The sequence below is a fragment of the Lates calcarifer genome, linkage group LG16_LG22, assembly GCF_001640805.2.
Source record: "Lates calcarifer isolate ASB-BC8 linkage group LG16_LG22, TLL_Latcal_v3, whole genome shotgun sequence".
Lineage (NCBI taxonomy): Eukaryota > Metazoa > Chordata > Actinopteri > Centropomidae > Lates > Lates calcarifer.
This window is the reverse complement of record NC_066848.1, coordinates 7,050,486-7,072,978: the sequence shown is the minus strand read 5'-3', so window position 1 is coordinate 7,072,978 and position 22,493 is coordinate 7,050,486. Positions and strand designations below refer to the sequence as shown.

Below are 22,493 nucleotides of genomic sequence, written 5' to 3'. Positions count from 1 at the left end.
TTGCAGTGAAACATTTTGAACAATTTTTCATAAGAAAAAGAGCTGGAATTTTAAAGTAAGTCATGCAGGTCTAAGCCTGAGCTGCCAGAAGGCCACTCAGGGCCAGATTAAATTATCTTTTTGGACCATACTGACCACCCAGCTCCACAGCCAACTTACTGCTCTCCATATGTGTGTATTTAACACATTGCTTCCATGTTAACAGCAAGCACAGCAAAACTATACGTGATAGTTTTTGCCATAAGCCCAGGAACACAGAGACAGTAGCATTACTATGTTGAAATAATACACCCTGTCCTTAGGTTTTCTCTGTGTAAGTTTGTGGTAACTTTAATCAGCACCACGTAGCACAATTTAAACAAATAACAAAGTTCTTAAAACTAGATTGTTGCACAGGAGCCCAAGACTGACTGCTGCCTTCAGTTGTTCTTAAAAGACTAGAGATTTCCCCAAGGATAGTAAAGGATAGGAAAGTTGTAGTTCAACACAAAAGCTTTATTTTGCAGAAACCATGGTTACTGCAGGGTTCAACAAGTAAAATTTCACTAGTATTGAGTTTTAAATACCATGTAGAATGCAATGTAATACCTGTTTCATGATCATACCGGGAGAAGAAGTATGATGGAAACCCAGTAGGGACCATATGACCTAAAATGACCCATTTTTTATGTTATGTATCACTTTTTTCCCTACGGGCACAGCAGTATATAACAATGCCTATTGATACAATCATTCAAATTAATGTTTTTTATTTATCACACAGATATTATCTGTGTATTTTCCGGTGTATATTCTTTAAATTTTATTTTGAACGAAAAAAATCGACCCAAATATTAATGTTCTGAAGTACTACTTTCCCACTTTATCGAAGGTGGCGAACACAACAGGGCGCATGCGCATTACGACTTGTGGGCAGAAACAAGGAAGTTTAGTGACAGGTTGAGGGTAACGTTTCGACGCTTCTGAGTGCTGCCGCTGTCTTTTTTGGACTCAAGGTAACATAATACACCGAAACGAATCAAACAACAACATAATGATAAGAAGATACACAATACGTGCTACCACATGGAGTAACTCATTAACGTGTATATGCGTCAATGCGTTTGTGTGAAAGCGTCCTCTGTTGTTGTTCTATGTTGTAGTCACAGCGACATCTAGCGGCCTGTCAGGCTTCCTACTGGTGGATAGATAACGTAGAAGTTTTCTAAAAAGTTTAGAAGTTTAGCAAGGAGATATACTTACTTAAAAATGTATTAATTTATTAACTTATTCTTCGTATTAGCTGAAAAAATACTAAACTTACTTAAAAGTATTTGTAAAATGTGCACCTCAAAATAATCATAATTCATTGCTTCTTCTTTATTACACAAGGCGCATAGAAGGATTTTGTTGAAGGTGCAAAGTGAATCATCTCAAGACTTTTAACACTTAAATGAATCAGCCAGGCTGCTTTTGAGAGCTTCGTTATGAATACCAACCATACCTGATATTCTGCCCTGTATTTCTTCAGCTTTACGATGGGAGTGGACTGGATTGGATTTGGCTATGCAGCGGCCATTGCTTTTGGAGGATTTATGGGATACAAGAGAAAAGGTCTCAGTATTTTCATTTTGGTGCAGAACTCAACCAAAGACAGTCTTCACACAATAAAATTATTAAATGATTAGCCCTGATTATCTTTATGTGTCCCTTTTTTCATTGTAGCCAGCGTGATGTCCCTGATGGCTGGTTTAGTTTTTGGTGGATTATCTGCTTATGGTGCCTATAACATCTCTAATGACCCAAAGGACATTAAAGTCTCATTACGTGAGTATGGCTAAGATCATTGTATCATTTCACAAGAGAACTGGAGAATGTCCGGCAACTGTCATGTCGTGGTGTTTTCTCTCTTTCAGTTGCCTCAGGAGTCCTCTCATTGGTGATGGGAATGAGATACAAGAAATCTGGGAAAATATTGCCAGCTGGCCTCATGTCAGGGCTAAGGTTAGAGTCAGATTTGCACAACATGCTGAAACTAGCAGAATTTTATTGAGGAAATCAAGAATTGTGAAATAATCTAACGGCTTCCACACACTGTGTTGATTTTAGTAATTTTTGATTTGCTTTTGTCTCTTTCTTTCAGTTTGTTGATGGTGTTTCGACTGTTACTCCTGATCATGGTGTGACTGGAGGAACGACACTGACCCAGATTGACTCTGTCTGTCCCTTACTTTGAAGGAAACATCATTCCCAACTAACACACTAAAACAAGTTGTCTGTTTTTTATTGCAAGCTAAGTTTCATGTGACCAGAAACCTCGCAAAATCTACCAGTGGGTGTTAACAGATTTAAGATGAACTTTTATTGCAGTAAATCTTTTTGGTTTGATTTTATATTGATTTTTTAATTTTTAATTTTGTGTTATTACCATTGATTTATTTGTGGGTGTTCTTATTTGTCTTGGCAGTGGGTCAGTGGGTTTACTGTAGACACTACAACATTGATCTTGCAGGCTCCAAAAATGTCTGAGTTAGTAAGCTGAAGTATTCAAATTACTGATAAAAGGAACAAGTTTATAGAAAAAAATGGATTCTTGACCTCTTACATGCTATGTCTTTGAGCAAAAAAGAATGAAAGTTAATGTGTTTGTGGGTTTTTTTTGTAAGAACAGAAAACTAAATAAATGGACGTGATTTTTAAAATTATGTTTCTCTTTTTGTGCGCGAGATGTGATGATATTTCAAATTCTGTCGGAGAAGTAAGTGCTGTTCGTTGGACACAGAACAAATACACAGCAGCTTTTCACATGTTCCTCGAAAATAACAAATTTATTTAGCAGACTCTTCACATTAAAAACACCATACAGGATTACACAAATTCCTGTTATGCAAAGTAGATTTGTTTGATTTTCATTGTTAGTGCAATATTCAGCAAACAGCAAACATTGACTGTTGTATGCGTTGCACATGCTGTGCTTGTATAATGAAGCATTCATACTGCCTATGTGAGAAGCGTACCAGATCTTTTACAGTGTTCATGGAAATAGTTGTTTGATGTTGAACACCTCCATGACTGTCTTCACGTAGTTTTCATCCGGCTGTGGCTTCCTCTTGCTGCCTGGCTGCAGGAACCTGCTGATGGCGGGAATCTGAGTCATCCTACCCTGGAAAGACTGGAGGGAGACAGAAAGTTGTCTTTGAACACAGGAGTCAGTATTAGGTGTGTATTTTTGAACCCTGATACTGTGCTGTTCTTTTATATTTCTAGCCTTATGCAGGATGTCACATTTACCTTGATGTTGGGAAACTCAGAGAGGATTCCAGGAAATTTCTCCTCCAGCATCAGGGTGCATTCAAGTAGCTGCACATCTGCACAGCTTAGTTTACCTCCTACCAGGTACACAGGCCCATTCAGTGCCTGAGAAGTTTGTCAAAGATGTACAATATGTTATTTAGTTATCAACAATCATATATATATATATATATATATATATAAATTTTAGATCAATTTTAGATCTTTCAAGTGCTTTTAACCAAAATTAAACACTTATTAGACCATTTCATATAACCATTCATATACCTTTTCAAACACAGGCAGGTAGCGCTCTTTTGCTTTAGTTTGAATATTATCCAGTTTTGGTTTTGGATCTGCAGTGAATGGCAACATCATTATCATTTCCATGAGATCCATCAGTCCCTCTGAGTACATGTTGATCCTGAGGGAAAGCATATATCCACAGATAATGTCAACATATCTAAAATCCTAAAAATATAATAATACTAATAATACTAAAATCATATGGTACAGTAGACATTCCCAACAGTGCACGTGTAATGGATCATACCTGACACGTTCTTCATGATCTTTTCCATGGAGATTGTACTTCTCTGCAATGTAATTCAAGATTGCCTTTGTCTGAACAAGTTTCATACCGTCCATTTCCACCATAGGAACCTGCTGAAACATGAGCGCTCCATCTGCAGAGGGAACAAAGCAACAGGTCATGCAGAACGACACAACTGGTGGTGAAACATTAATCTACCGTGTATACTATAGCTGAGACTGTCACTAGATGACTGAGACCTTCACCTCAAAAGTGCTGTGTCATCACATGCTGCATGAATGTGGGGTGAAGTTGACAGATTAAAAAAAAAGAAGAAGAAGACTGAAATTGCAAATGTTTGCTGAAAAAGCAAATGTGACACGAAAACAGTTCAGGGAAGAGTCAACCCACAGACATTATTTTAGCTTTTAACACTTTTTTGTAACCAACTTACCACTCAGGAGTTTTTGATATTGCTCACGGGTTGTCAGGTGCACCTCGTCAAACTGTGAATGTTAAATTACATAACAGATTTAGGCCACATTCAAGAGGTTTTGTGGCTCCTTTAAGACTCCTACAAGCTTCAGACTGACACCACCACACCCTGCACTTACCTCCACTTCTGCAACTGTTAAAAGCCAGCGGATTGCCTCCATTTTCCCTCTCCCATTGAAGTAGTACAGCACAACTTTTCCAGCCATGGCTACTGTATGTTGGAAATAGAAATCTGTAAAGCTAAAAAGAGGGGGGAAACAATTACACACTACATATTATTGAATAGAGAAACAAAACTGACTTGAGTCAATTCCCCTACCTGTGCACTGCTCTGTCTGGTGTGGAGAAATCAGGGTGAAGTGAGCAGTACCAGCAAAGTTCAAGCTGTAATATAACTTTATACTATCAGAGAGAAAAAAAACGTTAAAGGCGGAGAAAACATACAAAGACCACCATTGGTTGTTTCTGGCCAATAGAAACACAGATATCAACACATTGCCGCTAAACATCATGGGAAAGATCCTGACTTGCTGCGTTCACTCGACTTTTTTGGGTAAGTTCGACTAAAGTATCGACGTAGTGTACATGTAAAGACAAACCAAACGAACTAAACTCGTAGGCGGAAACATTTCGATACTCGCACCATGATAGTAAACGTTTGTTTTGTACACCGCTATATATAGGACACGCCCGCCAAGGTTTACGTTGGATGTGAGGGCGATCTGGCTGCGACATCTGTCACCCCATTGATCGCTAGGGTTGATTCGGCTGATCTGGCTGGCTAGGCGGGTGTCCCCTTCCTCCCTCACCGCTCCATGTGTGTCCCTCCCGAAGCTCCGCGCTCGGTGGAAGAGGACGATGTCCCCCCGGCGGACGACCATCCATCGGTATACCAGTAGCTGCGCTCCCCTGCTAGAACCTCCAAACAAGCTCAAGGCCCATTTGTAGGAGAAACGTAGGGAAGTCAAGCTCCAAGCTTCAGACACATCCAAATGCGGCGCTGCACGTGGCAGTCTGCCTTCCTTTTCAGTTTATTTGAGCATGTTGATTTTGATATATTATAAGAGTTATAATAGATAAAAACTTTCTTTTAAAAGAATGAAGCACAATAGGAAATATTGCAGAAAATACTTTATCAGTGACCCTAGTCCTATTTAAAATCCACTGTATAATTACTTTAGTCAAGAGAAGTTTTTAAATATAATTTACTAAGTAAATATTTTGAATCAGAAATTACTTCCTTTTTGAACTGGATCTAACCTTATTTTTCTTGTTTGATACACTGTGCTTTCTCTAGAGGTTTTATCATAATAAAGAGTGTGTAACATTAATCAATAAGTTGATTGACCAAAAAAAAAAAAAAAAAAGATAATAATAATAATAATCCTGGTTCCAGCTTCTTCAATTTCAAGATTTTGTGTCATACTTGAGTGGACATCTTTGGCTTTTGGACCGTTTGATGGACAAAAGAAATTTTAAAATGTCATATGATGGGAATTGTATTTTATAGACAAAACGATTCATCAGTTAGTTGCGAAGACAATTGGTAGATAAAGTGATAATGAAAATAATCATTAGCTGCAGCCATAGTATGTAATATAATGGTAAAAGGTATCAACTGAGCACTGGAAACTCAATCTGTCTCTTTATTGATAATCTTGAACTATATACAACTCATTATATAGCCAGATGTCCTGAATCTGCATTTATTATTAGGATGATGTTATTGCATAATGATATGATTGTCATTTCTCACATTATATAGCTAACAACATACTTTTGGGGTGACATTGGAGAAACATTGACTTTCCTTTATTCTCCTTTGGCTTGTGACTTCACTGGAGTCCTGTGGTTGTGATTTATGGTTGCAGACATGATTATTTTTCCCTACATAGCCATTAGGATGTGAAAATAACCCTGTGTGGTGTCAATTAAGTACAATATAATGGTACTAATGCAGGCAAAAACTAATTTCATGATATTATGTCTCAACTGTAGTCAAATAAATTTGAATCACAGTGTGTTGAAAATGTGGTACCCAGTCAAAAGTTTAATTATGCTCAATAACTGGCGATTCAATAATCACACTCAATTTGGCCAAGGGGGTAGAACATGTTAACGTGGATCATTTTACTGCTGAAACTGAACAGATTTATACAATGTGGCAACCATTGTATTCCTTTTACTGAAATTACAGCACTCCCTGGAAATTCATTAAAAACATATAATGCAAAATAATAGTTACCCGAATGACAAGGTGAGCATTATAAAACAAAAACAGCAGGAATGTAAAAAAAAACAAAAACAAAGCAACAACTGTACTGTACAGAGGCAAAGTAATTAGTTAGCCAAAAACAAGTCACAGTGAAGTTTTCATAAAGTTATAATATGCATATTTTGTATACAGGTTGGTGAACAACATTCAATGATAAATCTGATACAAAATTGAGGATACAGATGTAGTGTAACCTCTGTCAGACAGCATTTAAATTACAGAAATACAAAATAAAACACTGAGGAGCAAATCTGGGCTCAAATTTTGGCCACTTGCATTTAGCCGTACACATACACTTAGATATTTTACAACTCACAACATCCAGAGTACACATAATGAAACAAAATTTATTGCTGTGTAAGATGTATGTACAGATTTTGATTATAAAACAACTAGGCCTACTCTTTGGAGGTGAAAGAGTTCATAGGAGTGCAGATCTCTCTTGCAGGGCACAGATCAGAGCTCCAGGTAGGCCACTAGCGGTGTCCATATTTGGCAGACCAGTCCGTTCGCCCGTGGATGGTTTGTACCGGCGGGCGAGGCAGCAGACCAGGGGTGCTCTTGTTGGCCAGCGGCATGTTGGTGGAGGTGTTCATCTGACTCCGGCCAGACCGCCATGTTGCATAATCTAAAATAAATATACAATGAATAATAACAGATATGTTTGTAGTTTTCTAAAAGGCACTGTTAGATGGCTGGGTACTATAAAAGTTCATATCATTTGAAATACAGATAGAGGAATACTACAGAAAGCTAAAGCTCTAAATTTTGTACTCACTTGAAGCTGTTGATTCCACTGAAGGACCCTGATGAGTTCTGTGACCAGCTGACCCAATGTCTTTTTTGTAAAACGACGGCATGTATCCACCTGGGATCGTATTTGTACCTGATTTCCAAAACAAACAGACACATCCATTAATTAGTTAACAGTGAGACAGTTAACAGTGAAGTTATGGTGTAAAATGTCATGGGAGATTACCATGAGCGCCTCTGCTCGGTAGAGTCCCTCCAAATGGAATACTACTGTTACCCCAAAGATGGCTACCACTGAAGTCTTTACTGGCATTTATGGCCACGTTCTTCTTTGTACTGATAGCCTGTAGGAGACAGTAAGAGATTATTAGACAGGTTCTCCTTTAAAAACATGACTGCCCCTGGTCCTACAAAGAAAAATATACACTACAGTGTATTACCAGGTAAATATCTTGACTGCCTCAAGTAATGTTGTTTGGCAGAGGCGGTTCTTGATGGCTCTTGATAGGCTGTAGTCTTGTTTAGGTTTAAAGGTGCATCTTCCTTTCCACTGGGGCGACTGAAATCCAGAACATTTCCATATCTGGAAGACAGTGGGCATTCAGTGACACTAATGAATTACCTGCTTGAGGTAACACTGATGTGTGGATGTTGGTTCGGGCTACAGATCCTGTGTTGCACTCAGATGTTAAATCATTACAGTGTCTTAGTTACTAGAACCTCACCTGCTCAGTGCGTCCTCCCCCTGCCTCGACTTCTCTGTGGAGAAGTTGCTTTTTCCAAGAATACTTATGGATGTCAGGTCAGTTTCTTCGTACTCGTCCCAGTCTTCACCCTTGAGGTGACCCGTGCCGTGGCCCCAGCGCCGCCGCCCTCCTTTGGGTTTCAACTGATAGCTCAGTAGGTTGGCATTTTCCGACTCCTGTCTCGTTTGCTAAAAGAATAATCAGCATCAACTGTAGATGACTGGAATATTTTGCATGATCATATGTTCATAGACACAATTATACCCATCTCCATTTATACTGTATGCATGCCTCACCTTGCTCTGGAGACTCTTGTCTACAATGTAAGGAAGATGGCTCTGTGGTGTTCCTTCTGTCTGTTCCTGCTTCAGGATGTGCTTTGACTGCTGCTCTAGCATCAGCTCTGTGTGCCGTTGGTACACTGCTGCTTGAGCAGCTGCGGATAGAGGGGAGGGCTGGATCTGCTGGAGAGGCCGGGAGGGGGAGCAGTGTTGGTTGGGAGGTGGAGGCTGGGAGGGGGGTACAGGCTTAAGCAGCAGGGGCTGCTGCTGCTGCAGCAGCAGCGTCTGTTGTGACTGTAAAGGAGCCTGCAGTGGCACAAGCCCTGGCTGAGGCCTACCCTGCTCCAGGATCTGCTGAGGTGTGCCTAAAGCCTGGCCCACATGGAAGTAGGAGTACCTAAGAGCCTGAAAAGATATAACAATTTTGATGAATGATATCGGCTTTCATTGTGTGTGTTCAACAATGATGACTGTGGAAATGCTTCAAGTGTAGGTCAGACAGTACCTGAGCAGAAGCTGGTCTTTTCTTGGGATCCCACTGAAGCAGGTCTGTCATCAGGTGGATGGCTTCAGGACTGGCATTTGGGATCAGTGTTTTCAGATTACTAGGAACACATTGTGGCCAACGGAAGTTCATCGCACTGGCCAGCTGGTATCCCTCCGGCCAATCATTCTACAGGGAGAAGACAGAGTCCATCTTACAAGCTGCATTTATATCAGATTTACCAAGAAAATCCATTTTTATTGGCAGTAATAATAGAAGTAGGAGTCTTCCCCCTCTCTAATACAACTAGTGTGGCTGTTCACATCAACTATGAATATTACCTTCTTTGGTGTACCCAAAACCTGGCAAATCTTGAATATGGTGTCTACTTCACTGGAGCCTGGGAAAAGAGGCCTGAGGGTATAAAGCTCTGCCATGATGCAGCCAACTGCCCATTGGTCTATGGGTGAACTGTAGGATGTGGATCTGAGGAGAACCTCTGGGGCTCTGTACCTGGACAAAAAAAGAGAGAGAGAGGGTGCTAGGACTTGAGCACGCTGAACTATTATTAAACTTGCTTTCATTTTGGCTAAGTACAAGCTCGTTATGTTGACTCACCATCTAGTTGAGACATAGTCTGTGTATGGTGGTCGAGATCTGATCTCACGGGCAAGCCCAAAGTCAGCTATTTTCACCAGCTCTGGGCCCATGCACAGAAGATTCTCAGGTTTCATGTCCCTGTGAAAAAACCCTAACAAAAGACAGACTGTGTGACCATCTTGACTCAAAGAATGTTAAAAAAAAGTTAGTTGTCCCACATTTCATGTAGCACACTGGAATTGTAAACAGATGTACCATGTTTATGAATGAATGCGAGCCCCTGTAGTATCTGAAACATAATATTTCTTACAGCAGATTCAGGAAACAACCGAGTCCTGTAACAAGACACAAACAGATCGAAAACTCAATTAGTTAAGCAGCTGTAAAAATTTACCAAACATTGTTTCAAATGTGGACATAAATAATGCAACAAATAGCAGCTATACGCACCTGTCTTTCATTAGCTGATATAAATTTTCCTTCATGTACTCAAAAATGAAGTACAAGTGATCATTTTCTCGAATTACCTCCTTAAGTTTGATCACATTTGCATGATTGAGTTTCTTTAAGGACTGAAAAAATAAAGAGAGAGATTATGTAAGAATATGTGGCATGCATAAACAAACAGACAAAAAATATTAGAAACAAAAGTAAATCTAAACATGCTGGATAATAGACACAAGTCACTGCAGCACATTCAAAAGCACGTCCTACAGCTAAAAATCAAAACCTTCTCGTTAACACATGGCTCGTGTAAGAACACAACGTTGTTTTGGGGGTAAATGCTGCAAAGGTGGGATTTCTGCTCACAATTTAAAAGGAAAATAAATACTGAGTAATAGAAAGCAGGATGGAGATATGTACACTTTTCCCATGCACTGGGATGATAAAGGTTTAACCATGCTATATTTTAGTAAGGAGGAAAAGCTGTAAAGGGATTTTTAGATTTTATGATGTGACATGCTCTAATCTAATTAGCAGGACTCTAAGGACCAGCGTGTTCTACATATGTTTTGCTGTGTTAAGGAAAAGCTCTAGGAAAGGGGGTGTGTAGGCCAGGGATGGGAACCAGAGCTCAAAACCAATGGCACACAAGAATCACCTTCTACTGTTACAGCTGGTGTGTGACTTTGAGCTGCGAGGAAATTTAGACGGTAACATGCTGAATTGGTGTGAAAAGAAACAACAGGAAGTTTTGAATATTTGACAACCGGGCTAAAATGAACAGTATGTTAAACACATTGTCATTGCATTACCCATAGATCATTAGGTTATCATGAAGTTAGTTATACCTTCTCTAGTTGACACAAAGGTACAGTACTACAGTAAAGAAAAGGGAACTCTTTTTAAGATTTTGGGTTGATTTTCCCATAATCCTACTGTGCTATTCAAATGTATGAAACTGTGTTAAAAGCGTTTAAAGATAAACTCACCTTGACTTCACGGAGGTTCATGCATTCTTCCCAGGAGTAGAATTTTCTTTTCATTCTGAAAAATATTGTTCCTGTTAACTAATTTGTTGGAAATGATCATCAGCTCTGAACTTGAAAAAGTTGCAGATTTACTGCAGATTGGAGTAAAACACACAACTTCCAGGCACTCACTTCTTTATGGCAACTAGTTCTCCTGACTCCAGACTGCGGCCGAGGATGACTGAGCCGTAGGTGCCATCCCCGAGCTGTCTGATGGTAGTGTATCTATTCATTATGCTTGTCCTTCCATAGCATCATCTGGGGGCAGATAATAGTTGGGTTGAAAATAGAGATGTCTTCACCTCCTGCTGCTGAATGCAACCAGATTTTCCTGTGACAACAGCAGAAGACAACGGGCAGGGCGGGAGGACTCATGGTGTCATGGACTTGCCTCCTTCTAGCTGAGAAAAAGTAAGACGACAAAAACTTGTTGTTAGTACGTGTAAGTGTATGAATTACATTATACACAGTCCATAATAAACCAAGTATGACATGACCACAGTTTGGAAAACTTCATGATGTGAAGAGCAGGTCTGGAGGAGGAGTTGTCTGAGGAGGAGCAGGAGGGAGGAGGAGCCTGGCTTTATCAGAGCTTAAATATAGGACTGAGTTCAGGTGTAAAGCGTTTCTCACCACCTGCAGCAGAACCCTTGCTTCTGGCTACAACTGAGTTAAAATGTGAGTTCCTATATTCTTGATACCTTGCAGTATTTTGCTTGAGATACTAAGCTATTAAGTTAGAATGATTATAGTTGTATGTCACACTGGATAACCTTTGATATTTTTCTGTGTATCAAGTTGAATGTATAGTAGTAAGTTAACACATAGATAAAAATTCAGTATCAATTGTTGTCACCCTCCATTGCTTTGACCAGCTACCACCTGTACATGTTAACTCTTATCACCTGACTGCAATAAATCACAATTGGTTTGGATTGGATTTGTCCTGGTGTTTCATTGTGCCTGACCGCACACCCACAGTGTTTGAGATATTACCTGGGAATCAGCATACCCTTAATACAGTCCTTAGTATCAAGTGTTTTATATGGAGACACTGTTTCTAAATGACCTCAAACAAATCTTTGGCATTTCTTGGTATGTACCAGCAATAAGTTATATCAATTAACACTTTCTCAGTGATGCAAATCAAGTGATATATGGACTGCCTTGCATGTTTCAATCATATCCTTATTAAGCTACTACATGTAATGATGACTCTTGGACAAATAACATATATCTGCATGTGAAATTAAAATTAAGGGTCTGGGATAAAGATAATCCAAAATATACCACTTTCACTAAAAATGTGTTTTCTTGGATGTCTATGATCTAAAATGCAGTTTTCACAGCGTAAACCTGAAGTCTTCAGTGCACATGCAGTGCTTATTTATTATTCTACTAACTTATATTCACAGATGCTAGATTTTGTTTTGTTTTTTTCAATGAGGGAGAAGGAGTAGATGCAACTAATGTTCAGCAAGGTAATTCAGGAGAACTCAAATCAATCAGACACCTTGTACATGTCTGGAGCAGCTTTAACTATTAAATGATAAGTGTAACAGTCAGCTTTAGTACATATGAATCATCCTGACATCCTCTTCAATAGTAGATGTAGTAGTATATAGTAGTACAGTAGTAGATAAGGATAAAAACTGCTCTTAAGTAATAATGCATGCTACTGATCATCTTTTGCGGAAATGTATTTTAGTTGTGAGTAAAAGCAACTAGCTAGCATAGCTCCTACCTGCTAGAGTGGGTTAAAAGCCTACATTCTTCAAAACCATGTTATTTCCATATTTTTCTTTTTGTCACGTTTGGTTTAGACGCAGCTAACGTTAGCTGTATTGTTAGTTTTTACAGTGTGGAGTGAAAGCTAGCGTAACGGTAATTTAGCACTAAATATCCATTGTTATTGTATAATTCACATTGAAGTTACGTCCAGATGCCTTGGTTTAGCTAATACTACACCAGGGCTTGTACGCTTGTAGTTACATTTTAACGTATGTCTTATAAACGTGGTACAATTCATTATGTTGAGGCGCTGATGGTGGTGGCCCAGCTGCTGCCAAAACATTAACAGCATTGTAAAGACCTGAATGGTCTCCTAACTATTTTAAAAACGAGAGGCAGTAGAAAACACTCACCCTCCTCACGTCAAATCTACAACACCACATATCCGAGCATCCGTAGTCGAAATTCAACAAATGGCTGAGAGGGATAGTCAGCTGGCGGAGATAATAACCGCATCCAGAGTGTCCCCCCTCCCCTCCAACCACAACACAACATTAATAAAATCTCAGCTAGGCCCGTTGGTCGGAAAGCTCGTCGGTAATCTCGCGTTGTGTGACAACAGTTTCGTCACAACAAATCACAGCTCCCCAAAGATGCAACGCGAGGTTAAAATAACTCTCTGCTTCGCTATCTCGACCATCTGCTCTCCGCTAAAGTCCGCGGTGTAAAATCGATGGCCATTCAAAGGCTATTTAATATGAGCTGAAAATGAGTGAAACAATGATTCACAAATTAATGAACAATTAAACAAACGAAAAATAAAAATTACAAAAAATTATAAAGATTTCCGGGCGTAAAGCGAAGACGGAAGTGAGCGACAGTTAAACCTCTTGCTCTGCATTCGTCTTCACATGCAGCATGGAGAAAGAAGTTCTGCTTTGAAAGTGCACGAAAGTGGACTGATTAGCTACCCAAACTTGCACTGATGAGTAAGGGAGGTTAAAAAGCTGATTAAATTAGTGATTATTAAACAAACAATATTTTAATGGTGTTAGTTCGTAGTTTTCCGTTTTGGTTACTGCCGTGCTTTGAAATAAGGTCTATCAAAATGCAAATTTTCTTGCTAAAACATGGCTGTCAGATTTCCTCAAACGGACTTTGAGATGCAGGTTTTTCATATTATAATTTTGTTTATAAAATAGTTTGCAATGTGCACTGGCTAAACAACTGTCGGAAAAGTACTGTAAGAAAAAGTCCAGTCCCCTCTTGAAAGGTAGTGGTGTAAAAGTTTGAACTCTTACAAAATTAAAGTATCTTGTTCCATCTCTGACACGCACATAAACACCTTTCTGGGAAACCTGATCTTCTTGGAAACTTTGCAGTACTGGTATATTCATGCAGATAAATCTTACAGACATTTCAGTGGCGTTGGCAGCTGCTTGCAAAACAAAATATTTCCACCAGCTATACTTGCAGAACTTGTCTGCCCTCAAATTTACTGCTACATTGCTGGTGGACATGCTGTGTGCAGCTCTACCATTGGGGAAGACTGCCTCAACAGCTTTTATATCCCTGAGAGATTCACATTTTTACTGTGCCAACCCTCAGTCAAGTCAGTCATTACTTTTCAGGATAAATTTCACCACGATTTACAGTGATCTTCACTGGAGCTGACTGTTGTTTTGGACATTAAAATAGTTAACCAATAGTTTGAGGGGGTGGGCAAGCTTTTCAGTGACAGGCTAATTCCAGTAATGTATAATAAATTTGGGGAGCTGCTCAATGCAGAGGTAGGCCTGTCATTTCATTCCTCAGTTGAATCACAGTTGAATTAATGAATGATAAATATGGAGCATGCAACTGTCACTGTAAATATTTTGTCATTTTGATAGCTTTTACCAAAACAAATTGCATCAAGTATTTGGATGTGGTCAGAAAATTTGATCTGTGGTAGCAGGTAACTAGTGGCTAGTAGTTTAAGGTATGTTTATAGAGCACAAACGCATCACCTGTCAATATTCAGAGTTCATTCGGAGTTGATATGTTATGGTGAAACACCTGTTACATGATTGTTACAAGTCTTCTACCTTGCTACTGGAACAGAAATGTCAACACCATTTTGGCTTTTGTCATTCTGTAGGAAATTACTTTTTTTCACAAAACTGGTAGCCAAAACATAAACCAATGTGGGATTGTTATTTTATCTGAGAGAGTCCGGTGTTTCTATGCATATTACAAGTCATTTCTGTCCTTCATATTTTTTCCAAGGATCACTCTCCTAAGTACGTGATAATATGGTGAAATTTAAAATTGTTTTAGCTCCCAGACACTCTGATATAAAGAGTCCAGGGCAGACAGCAGGGCGCTGCTCTGCTCCCTGTCCAACAACTTCACCACACGTCCTGACTTCCTGTGAAGCTCCGGGCTACTCAGCGAAATGGCTGCGTTCCTGCGAGCTCGTAAATATGTCCGTTGTGTTGTCCGTTTCTCCGACCGTGAACTGTAAACGCCAGTGTTGACCGCTTGTGAAGACAAAAAGAATACCTGCCGGCCGAGCTGTCATGGTGGGTCGCTGTGCTTGAACTTGTTAATCGTGGAGACAGTAGTTAGCCAGCTAGCTAGCTAACGTAGCTAATGTCACCTGGCAGTCTCTACCTGGAGTTGACGGTGCACGACGTGTCTCTTCGGGGTTAACGGCTAGTTACCACACCTTAAAGTGTTCCTGTGATCTGAATTTAGCGACAAGACCCTTACTTCAATGACATACTTATATTAGTTTGTTGCAGATTCATTCTTGATTTTGATTGAGGTGACGTTAGCATTAGCTAATTAATGTTTAGCTACAGAGGATTGTTTTCAGCAGCTGTTAAAAGAGCAGCGAGTTTGAATGTCATTGATGAGGTTATCGAACAGCGCTGAGCTATTTTTGATAAGATGATTATAATCACCAGTGGAAGGAGTAATCAGATCCTTTACATACGTAAAAAGTAAGTAAGTAAACAAACCCTGCTTGAAAGTGTTACTCGTGAGTGTTCGTTTACAGCTGTCAGATAAATGCGATGTAGTAAAAAGTACAGTATTTCCCTCTGAAAAGTAGTGTAGAGGTGTAAAGTAGCATGAAAAGAAAATACTAAAGTACTTGAGTAAATGCATTTAATTACATTCCACCACTAATTATAATCAAAATTCCCACAACTAACATCACATGTCTTTGACAGAGGTGAAGCTGATAAAGCAATAATGGAAGAATTCAAGGATTTCTATTCTTCACATGCACATAACAGGGTGCACACTGAAATGGAAAGTGACAGTCACCTCTGGGCTGTGTAAAGGACAACAAAAACACTGTGAAATATGGATTATAAAAACAAAGTGTGCATAATAAAGGTTAAAAACAAAAACTATAGTCACAAGATAACACAAAATGTGCTGCTTTGCTCACAAGTACAGGCTGATTTCCCCTTGGAAGCATCATTTACAAGACAACACAGAGCATTCAAATGATTAACAAAACCACAACCACAGTAGTTACAGGTCTCAAGGACAAATAGCTCCTAATACTTCATTTCTTCCTTGCACAGGCTGAAGAAAATGCAGATATTGGTGGTACTGTAGAGGATGAAGATGAAGGTTCTGATGACCCAAACCTTCAGGTGAGAACTCATTATTGACTGTTTTAATAGCTCTTACACCTATATTTGACTCTGCACTGTAATTGTAATTTCTTTGATAACAGGGTGTGGCATTAATAGAGCATGTATGCTCACTGAACCTACCTTGTATATTAAGGTTAAATAAATGTGCTCTAGATTGGTTGGGCACATAAGTTTGGTTGCAATTCAGAAACAGTTCTTGATAAAACCCTGTTTTGGTATGACAACGCTCTCAGGGCTGCTCAGGACTTTTTTTTGGCTCTTCGTAACTTCTTAGTTTAATTGCAGCTGGAGCTCAATGCGTTCAGAGCTCAGTGGATGTCTGAACTCAAAACGAGCTCTGGGACAAGTGACCGACTACTGCGAACTAAAGGTCTGAAGAGGACACAAGAAATTGCTCGGGAGGAGAAAGTAAGCTGTGAAGTAATTTCTTCAGGTTGAAGTTCACCTCTTCATCTAGTGTATTTATGCTGTCATTGAAATTTATAGCGCTGCTGAATAAATTGACATGAGTCATGTTTTCTCAGGCCACAGAGCTGTTCTTGAGAGCTGTTCAGGAAGAGCAGAATGGAGCTGTCTATGAGGGTACGTCTGTAGGATATATATGTTGGTCAAAATCACCAGTGAAAATATGAAATGTGACGTTAATCACTAAAAACAGATTCTGTAGAAACTAGCAGATGCTGATGCCATAGTTAATTCACAGAGTAAGCTTGAGGAACTTTGTGTCAGATTTTTAAATTTCTAATTATCAGTCATTATCTTCAATGAACTATGAATGATTTCAACAATATAGGTGTTATGGCCATTGACAGTACTTGTGCATGTTTGATATCCACCCATATAGTTTTGTTAATTCTGTATGAGGTTCCAAAATGGGATTACATTTCTTTATCATTTCATTTTCCTCTGTATGAATAATTTGACTTCTTTACTTGCAGCTATCAAGTTCTATCGCATGGCAATGCAGCTTGTGCCTGACATTGAGTTTAAAATCAACTACAGCCGTCCTCCTGACGCAGACCGAGTTGGAGCAAACTAGTAAGTTGCTATTTATTTTGAATGGCCTCTGTTGAACTAAAACTGTGTCTGTAACATTTCAACAAGCAGTGAAAAGTCTTTTTTTTTTTAAAAATATTATCATCTCTTCAAAATGTGATTTTTTAAAAAATAAAATTAATATGATTATCATGAGTCAGTGTGCTTTGCCAGCACTAAAAAGTGCTTGTTGTAAAGAAATTAATGCAGGATCTTTGTCTCATTACTAATCAAGGTAAAAATGTCTTTGTCAGCTAAATTTATGACTGAGAGGACCATAATTATCTGTCATGTTAAAGTGTTGCTGCACTAGAAATAAAAGCTGAAGTTAGAAAAACAGATGTTCACCCTTCTGATACTGAAGCTGAACAGTCACACCCAGGTTGGCTAGTGAAAGAAAGGGATATTCTCACTTCTTAAACTGAACATATCGTTTCTTTTTTGTAGCATGGAGGATAGTGATGTCGATGGTGAGATTGAAGATCTACTTGCCTACTTTGAGCAGCAGCTCACTCTGGAAAGCTCTGTTCCAAAGATCTGCACTCCTGAGTTGGAAATGACTCAGATGCACATTTCAGGTAAAGAAACATCTGATAATTTTATCAGATTATCAACATGTCTAAAGACGTTACTAGCTTGCGTTCATGGTAACTGAATGATTTGTTCCCTGTTTTATCTGACTGCAGCCTTGCCACGGGAAATCCTGATGTACATATTTCGTTGGGTTGTGTCGAGTGATCTGGACATGCGAGCCCTGGAGCAGCTCTCTTTGGTTTGCCGGGGGTTTTATATTTGTGCGAGGTCAGCCCCACTGTTATAACAGATCAGATGTGTGACAGCTTGTTTGTCAACAGCTTTCTTTTCTCAGAGTTTGCCACTCAAAATTGTTGTCTTGGGATTAGCCAGTTTAGGATCTCACATTGTTGCTGCATGATAGATTAAGTAATTAAAAGCCAGTTCTGTTTATACGATTTTATGTTCACTCACTCGTAATGTTTTTTTTTTTTTTCACTTTTAATTTCTCTCCAGGGATCCAGAGATTTGGCGTTCAGCCTGTTTACGAGTGTGGGGACGGAACTGCACCAAACTTGTACCCTTCAAATCCTGGAGGGAGATGTTTCTGCAAAGGCCGCGTGTCCGTTTTGATGGTAATGAAACATTTCATCAATAACAAACCTAGGATGCTCTGTCATAGTTTATGAGACCAGTACTGATATCTTTTATTTTCCCAAGAATATCAGCATATTTAAGTGTGCATCATAAATTCAGGTGCAAAATATTTTGAGCATTTCAGTCCATCACCGTAGAAATCTGAAAAAGTGCCAGTTTGTAAAATTTGATACCACTGTGGTTACACTTGGTTTCAGTACACAAAAACAAATTGTGGTGTGAAATTGCTGCCTCCACTGTGCCGGCTCTGTTGTGAACAGACTTTACTGGCACTGTGTTGATCAACACAGCCATGGAAAATCACTACACTGCACATTTGGGAAGAAGATGAGGATGATTTATTGGGATGTTGAACTTTTCATTCATATTATTTTCAAAGGTGTCTATATCAGCAAGACATCATACATTCGTCAAGGAGAGGAATCGCTGGATGGATTTTACAGGGCTTGGCACCACGTTGAGTACTACAGGTACATGTTTGACTTGAATCATTCTTTTTTATTGTGAGTTTTACAGATATCAGAGCTAACTGCTGACATTGTTACCAGGTACCTCCGGTTCTTCCCTGACGGCCACGTCATCATGCTAACCACACCTGAGGACCCTCTGTCCGTTGTCCCTCGCTTGCGTACTAGGAACACCAGGTCCATCTATGTTTTCTGCAAACTTGGCTAGAATGGACGTTGCAGCAGCAAAAATAATGTCATGTGTTGAATGCCAGCACTTTGTATGACTGTTGAATTTCATTTCATTTCACAGAATGGATTCTGTTCTGCTCGGTCATTTCCGTCTGTCACAGGAGACAGACAATCAAACCAAAGTTTTCGCTGTTGTCTGCAAGAAAAAGGAGGAGGTAAGAATAAGTCTGGGGTGCCGAGGGGGGAGATAAAGGTATATAGGAAAGACATTCTTTGAAGTGCTGCAGATAAGGTTTTGCTTTGTTTACTGAAAATCTGGGTAATAGAACTTTTTTTTTCCCAACAAAGTTGCACAATGTGTAAATAAAATAAAAACTAATGACTTCATTATGGAAACCCATATCCACCAGGAAAAGAAAGAAGAGATCGAAAGTAACAAATGATTATTAAAGAAAGCAAACTTACTATCTCATATTCAGAATTACAGCATTTGTAGGCCTCTGTGTCGCCAACAGCTGTAGCCAAAGGCATGTTTTTGAAATGCTGTCCCTCCGTGACTCCGTCCATCCCATTCTCGTGAATACGATCTCTCAGTAATGAGGGAATTTCTTCAAAGGTGGTACAAAGATTCACTTGGACTCAAGGATAAACTGATTAGATTTTCATTGCTAAAGGTCAAGGTCACTGTAATCTCACAGAACTACTAAAATTCAGATATGAATTGTTACACTACTCCTTAACTAGTGACCTCACAGTAACATTTTACTGAGCAATTCAGAATGTCAAAATACAACTCAATTAAATCTCCAAAATAAAATCTTATCAGTCAGTTTATGGCTCGGGCTGTAAACTGTATTATTTTTTACCAGAAAGCGGCCGAGTTTCAAAGGAATCGGTTCTGCAGGCGGAACCCAGCTCCGGAAGCTGAGCACAGCTTCCACGTGGGACTGCATCTATCCTCGGGGGGGCGCCAGAGTTTCAGTAAGCTGGTGTGGATCCACCACTCCTGCCACATCACCTACAAGTAAGACACATGAGCACCAGCAGTAGTGGCAAAGATAAATTATTCCCCTCTTTGTTTTTTGTAATTGACATCAGTTATGTTTTTAGGCTGACTGGGGAAACAGTTGTCACAGCATTTGAGCTGGACAGGATGTACACACCCTTCTTCTTTGCACGTGTGAAGAGTTACACTGCTTTCTCCGAGCAGCCTCTTTAAAGCAGCATGGAGACCTGCACATGATCCCATGAAGACCACAGCAAGCGTTCAAACAACATTTTAACTAAATGCATACTCTTCAGCCTGTTTAATTTGTGCTGCAGCTGGATTATGGTGTTAATGTATGAACCCTCATGTTTCCCACACGCGAGCATGTTACGTTTCAGGTTTACATAATAGAATACTACTTATTTTCTGATTTCAGAAATTATGGTAATGTGCTGAGAGCTAAAATAATTAGCAACCTTTCCCACCTGTTCCAAGCAATGAATGTTCATACTGTTTTTGTTTCATGGTGCACTTTCTCCCTCAAATAAAAAGTGGTGAACAGAATATGCTCTTATAATGAGGTTTGTTTAAATGGAAATACTTGTATGGCAAATACAAGTGCCAACATAGAAAGACTCTGGGTAATGTTAGAATGTGTTGTTAAAACATAAATACAAATTCAGCCTCAGGCTAGTAATGAGTAACTAAGCAGGTTATCTTTGCTAAATTTCTCTAGCAATTCTTAAGCATGTAAAAAATTATACATCTCAGTAAAATTGTAGCGATTCTGTTATGCAACCTCAGTAAAAAGACATTGGCGATGTGATTTCAGACTTTATCATTTGTCTTGCTGAGGACACACACGGGTATAATCCACGTATTACATTTTCTAGGAACCAAGCGCGGACAGATCAAACAGGATTTGCAGAGAAAAAAATAATAAATGTGAAAGTTGTATTGGATTAGACTAAAATGATTTGTGGCTTGTTGACTTTGGTTGGTTTTTCAAAAATATTCTAAAGAAACTATAGTCTGTTGTAAATCCTAAATTAAAATGATGAGCAAATCCTCAATTGTTTTTTTTCTAAACAGCTGTTGGGATGAGTTCACAAGAAAGGAAACGAATGTGGGGCAAAACCAGATAATGACTATTGAGAGGAGAAAACAACAGAAGAACAATTATAAACTTAGATGTTCTTGTTTGTAGCTGCAAATCTGAGATAAAGTTTGAGTTGATTTTCACATGATCCCTTTTTGGGTTTTTTGGTGTGATCCTCATGTTCTTAATTACACTAATCCTGCTGAATTTTCATCTGTCACAGAGCTAAAGCACCTAAACTTATTAAAATGCAGGTACTAATGTGCAGTACATTTAATTAGAGGAACTTTGAAATAAATGGTCATCTACTCTGAACAATGCAGTCTTTTAAAATGCACACGAAGATCTATTTATATTTGCATGATGTGCTATTGGTATGACTAAAATCACTTAAGATGATGACGCACATTTAGTCAAATCAGATTAAGGTTTTCTTTATCACCAGAGGTCATGTTGCTTTTTATCCATAGTTTATTATTTTTAGTTTACAATAACATACCATGCAATTGGTGGAAATCCCTCCCAAGAACAGTACATAGTTTATTCACTTACTCATGAGTGGTCTGTTGTGGGCATCCACCACTCAGGGCAGCATTAGCTAGTAAGTAACAGTTTCTTACATCTTTTCATTTTATTATCAAACTCAAGAAAGCAATTAAGTGTATTCCCCAAAATGTTGAACTACTCCTTTAACTAAACTGAACTGTTGCATTTCACACTCAGTTTTCCCTGTTAACAGTTTCATTGTTGCTTTTCAGTTGAAGCCTGACATATGAAGTAGTTGTTGTGGGCTAAGTCACTGCTACAATGTCAAAGTGGTTGTGTGCAGGAAGTGAGATAGACAGTTACCTATAACCTGTAGACCACCTGTAGTCATGCTAAATAGAGATTACAAATCTGACACTTCACTTAGAGTAAAAATAAATAAATAACTAAATGCTGACCGCACTGCTGTTTTCAGGGGAAAAACCTCGACACCGTCACCCCACCCTTTCTGTCTCCCTCAGGCCATGGCCTCTGTAAAATCAGTGAGTAAGGCATTGTTTGCATAGTGGCTGGCCAGCAGACACGCCACCAAAGCTCACAAACAGTTGCTCTGTCCTCCGAATGTGAGCTGTGTGTGTAACACACAGTATTCCAGTGCATCAAGTCTGCACACAGCGCTCATGAGGAGGAGGTCCGAGTGATACCACTTAAGTGGAAAAGACTGAGGGGAGTGAAGGTGGGGTGCCGTCTCAGCATTGATCACTGGCTAAACATTTGACTGC

The 22,493-nt window shown here is 39.2% G+C and overlaps 4 protein-coding genes and 1 long non-coding RNA gene across 7 annotated transcripts; 3 read left to right on the top strand and 2 right to left on the bottom strand.

Annotated features, from left to right (window-relative positions):
* Positions 1-895: 895 nt before the first annotated feature.
* tmem14a (transmembrane protein 14A) lies at positions 896-2,681 on the top strand. The gene is made up of 5 exons (XM_018688223.2): positions 896-995; positions 1,511-1,593; positions 1,705-1,806; positions 1,896-1,983; positions 2,123-2,681. The coding sequence occupies exons 2-5, from the start codon at positions 1,518-1,520 to the stop codon at positions 2,163-2,165; spliced, it is 309 nt and encodes a 102-aa protein (XP_018543739.1). The 5' UTR covers positions 896-995; positions 1,511-1,517; the 3' UTR covers positions 2,166-2,681.
* A 107-nt stretch (positions 2,682-2,788) lies between these two features.
* gsta.1 (glutathione S-transferase, alpha tandem duplicate 1) lies at positions 2,789-4,765 on the bottom strand. Its single transcript, XM_018688272.2, has 7 exons — positions 4,617-4,765; positions 4,417-4,537; positions 4,257-4,308; positions 3,824-3,956; positions 3,559-3,694; positions 3,271-3,396; positions 2,789-3,151 (listed from the first exon to the last, which is right to left on the bottom strand). Exons 2-7 carry the CDS (start codon positions 4,501-4,503, stop codon positions 3,014-3,016), a joined length of 672 nt encoding a protein of 223 aa, XP_018543788.1. The 5' UTR covers positions 4,504-4,537; positions 4,617-4,765; the 3' UTR covers positions 2,789-3,013.
* Positions 4,713-5,323, top strand: LOC127143396 (uncharacterized). The gene is made up of 2 exons (XR_007814768.1): positions 4,713-4,850; positions 4,981-5,323. It is a non-coding gene; the product is annotated as an uncharacterized LOC127143396 (long non-coding RNA).
* Positions 5,324-6,327: 1,004 nt separating this feature from the next.
* On the bottom strand, positions 6,328-13,240 carry cilk1 (ciliogenesis associated kinase 1). 2 transcript variants are annotated; one of them, XM_018688274.2, is made up of 14 exons: positions 13,053-13,240; positions 11,041-11,309; positions 10,870-10,924; positions 9,887-10,008; positions 9,692-9,771; positions 9,455-9,587; positions 9,178-9,349; positions 8,858-9,025; positions 8,368-8,757; positions 8,051-8,259; positions 7,765-7,908; positions 7,552-7,667; positions 7,351-7,458; positions 6,328-7,200 (listed from the first exon to the last, which is right to left on the bottom strand). In XM_018688274.2, exons 2-14 carry the CDS (start codon positions 11,139-11,141, stop codon positions 7,049-7,051), a joined length of 1,950 nt encoding a protein of 649 aa, XP_018543790.1. In that variant the 5' UTR covers positions 11,142-11,309; positions 13,053-13,240; the 3' UTR covers positions 6,328-7,048. The 2 variants fall into 2 exon arrangements, with proteins under 2 accessions (XP_018543790.1, XP_050932509.1); XM_051076552.1 differs by lacking the exons at positions 6,328-7,200; positions 7,351-7,458; positions 7,552-7,667 and having other exon boundaries at positions 7,683-7,908; positions 11,041-11,305.
* Positions 13,241-14,244: 1,004 nt separating this feature from the next.
* On the top strand, positions 14,245-20,690 carry fbxo9 (F-box protein 9). 2 transcript variants are annotated; one of them, XM_051076497.1, is made up of 13 exons: positions 14,245-14,429; positions 16,221-16,292; positions 16,581-16,703; positions 16,820-16,877; positions 17,234-17,333; positions 17,778-17,908; positions 18,017-18,131; positions 18,360-18,478; positions 18,880-18,970; positions 19,049-19,144; positions 19,260-19,353; positions 20,008-20,162; positions 20,249-20,690. In XM_051076497.1, exons 1-13 carry the CDS (start codon positions 14,394-14,396, stop codon positions 20,355-20,357), a joined length of 1,299 nt encoding a protein of 432 aa, XP_050932454.1. In that variant the 5' UTR covers positions 14,245-14,393; the 3' UTR covers positions 20,358-20,690. The 2 variants fall into 2 exon arrangements, with proteins under 2 accessions (XP_050932454.1, XP_018543740.1); XM_018688224.2 differs by lacking the exon at positions 14,245-14,429 and adding an exon at positions 15,034-15,203.
* Positions 20,691-22,493: the final 1,803 nt, after the last annotated feature.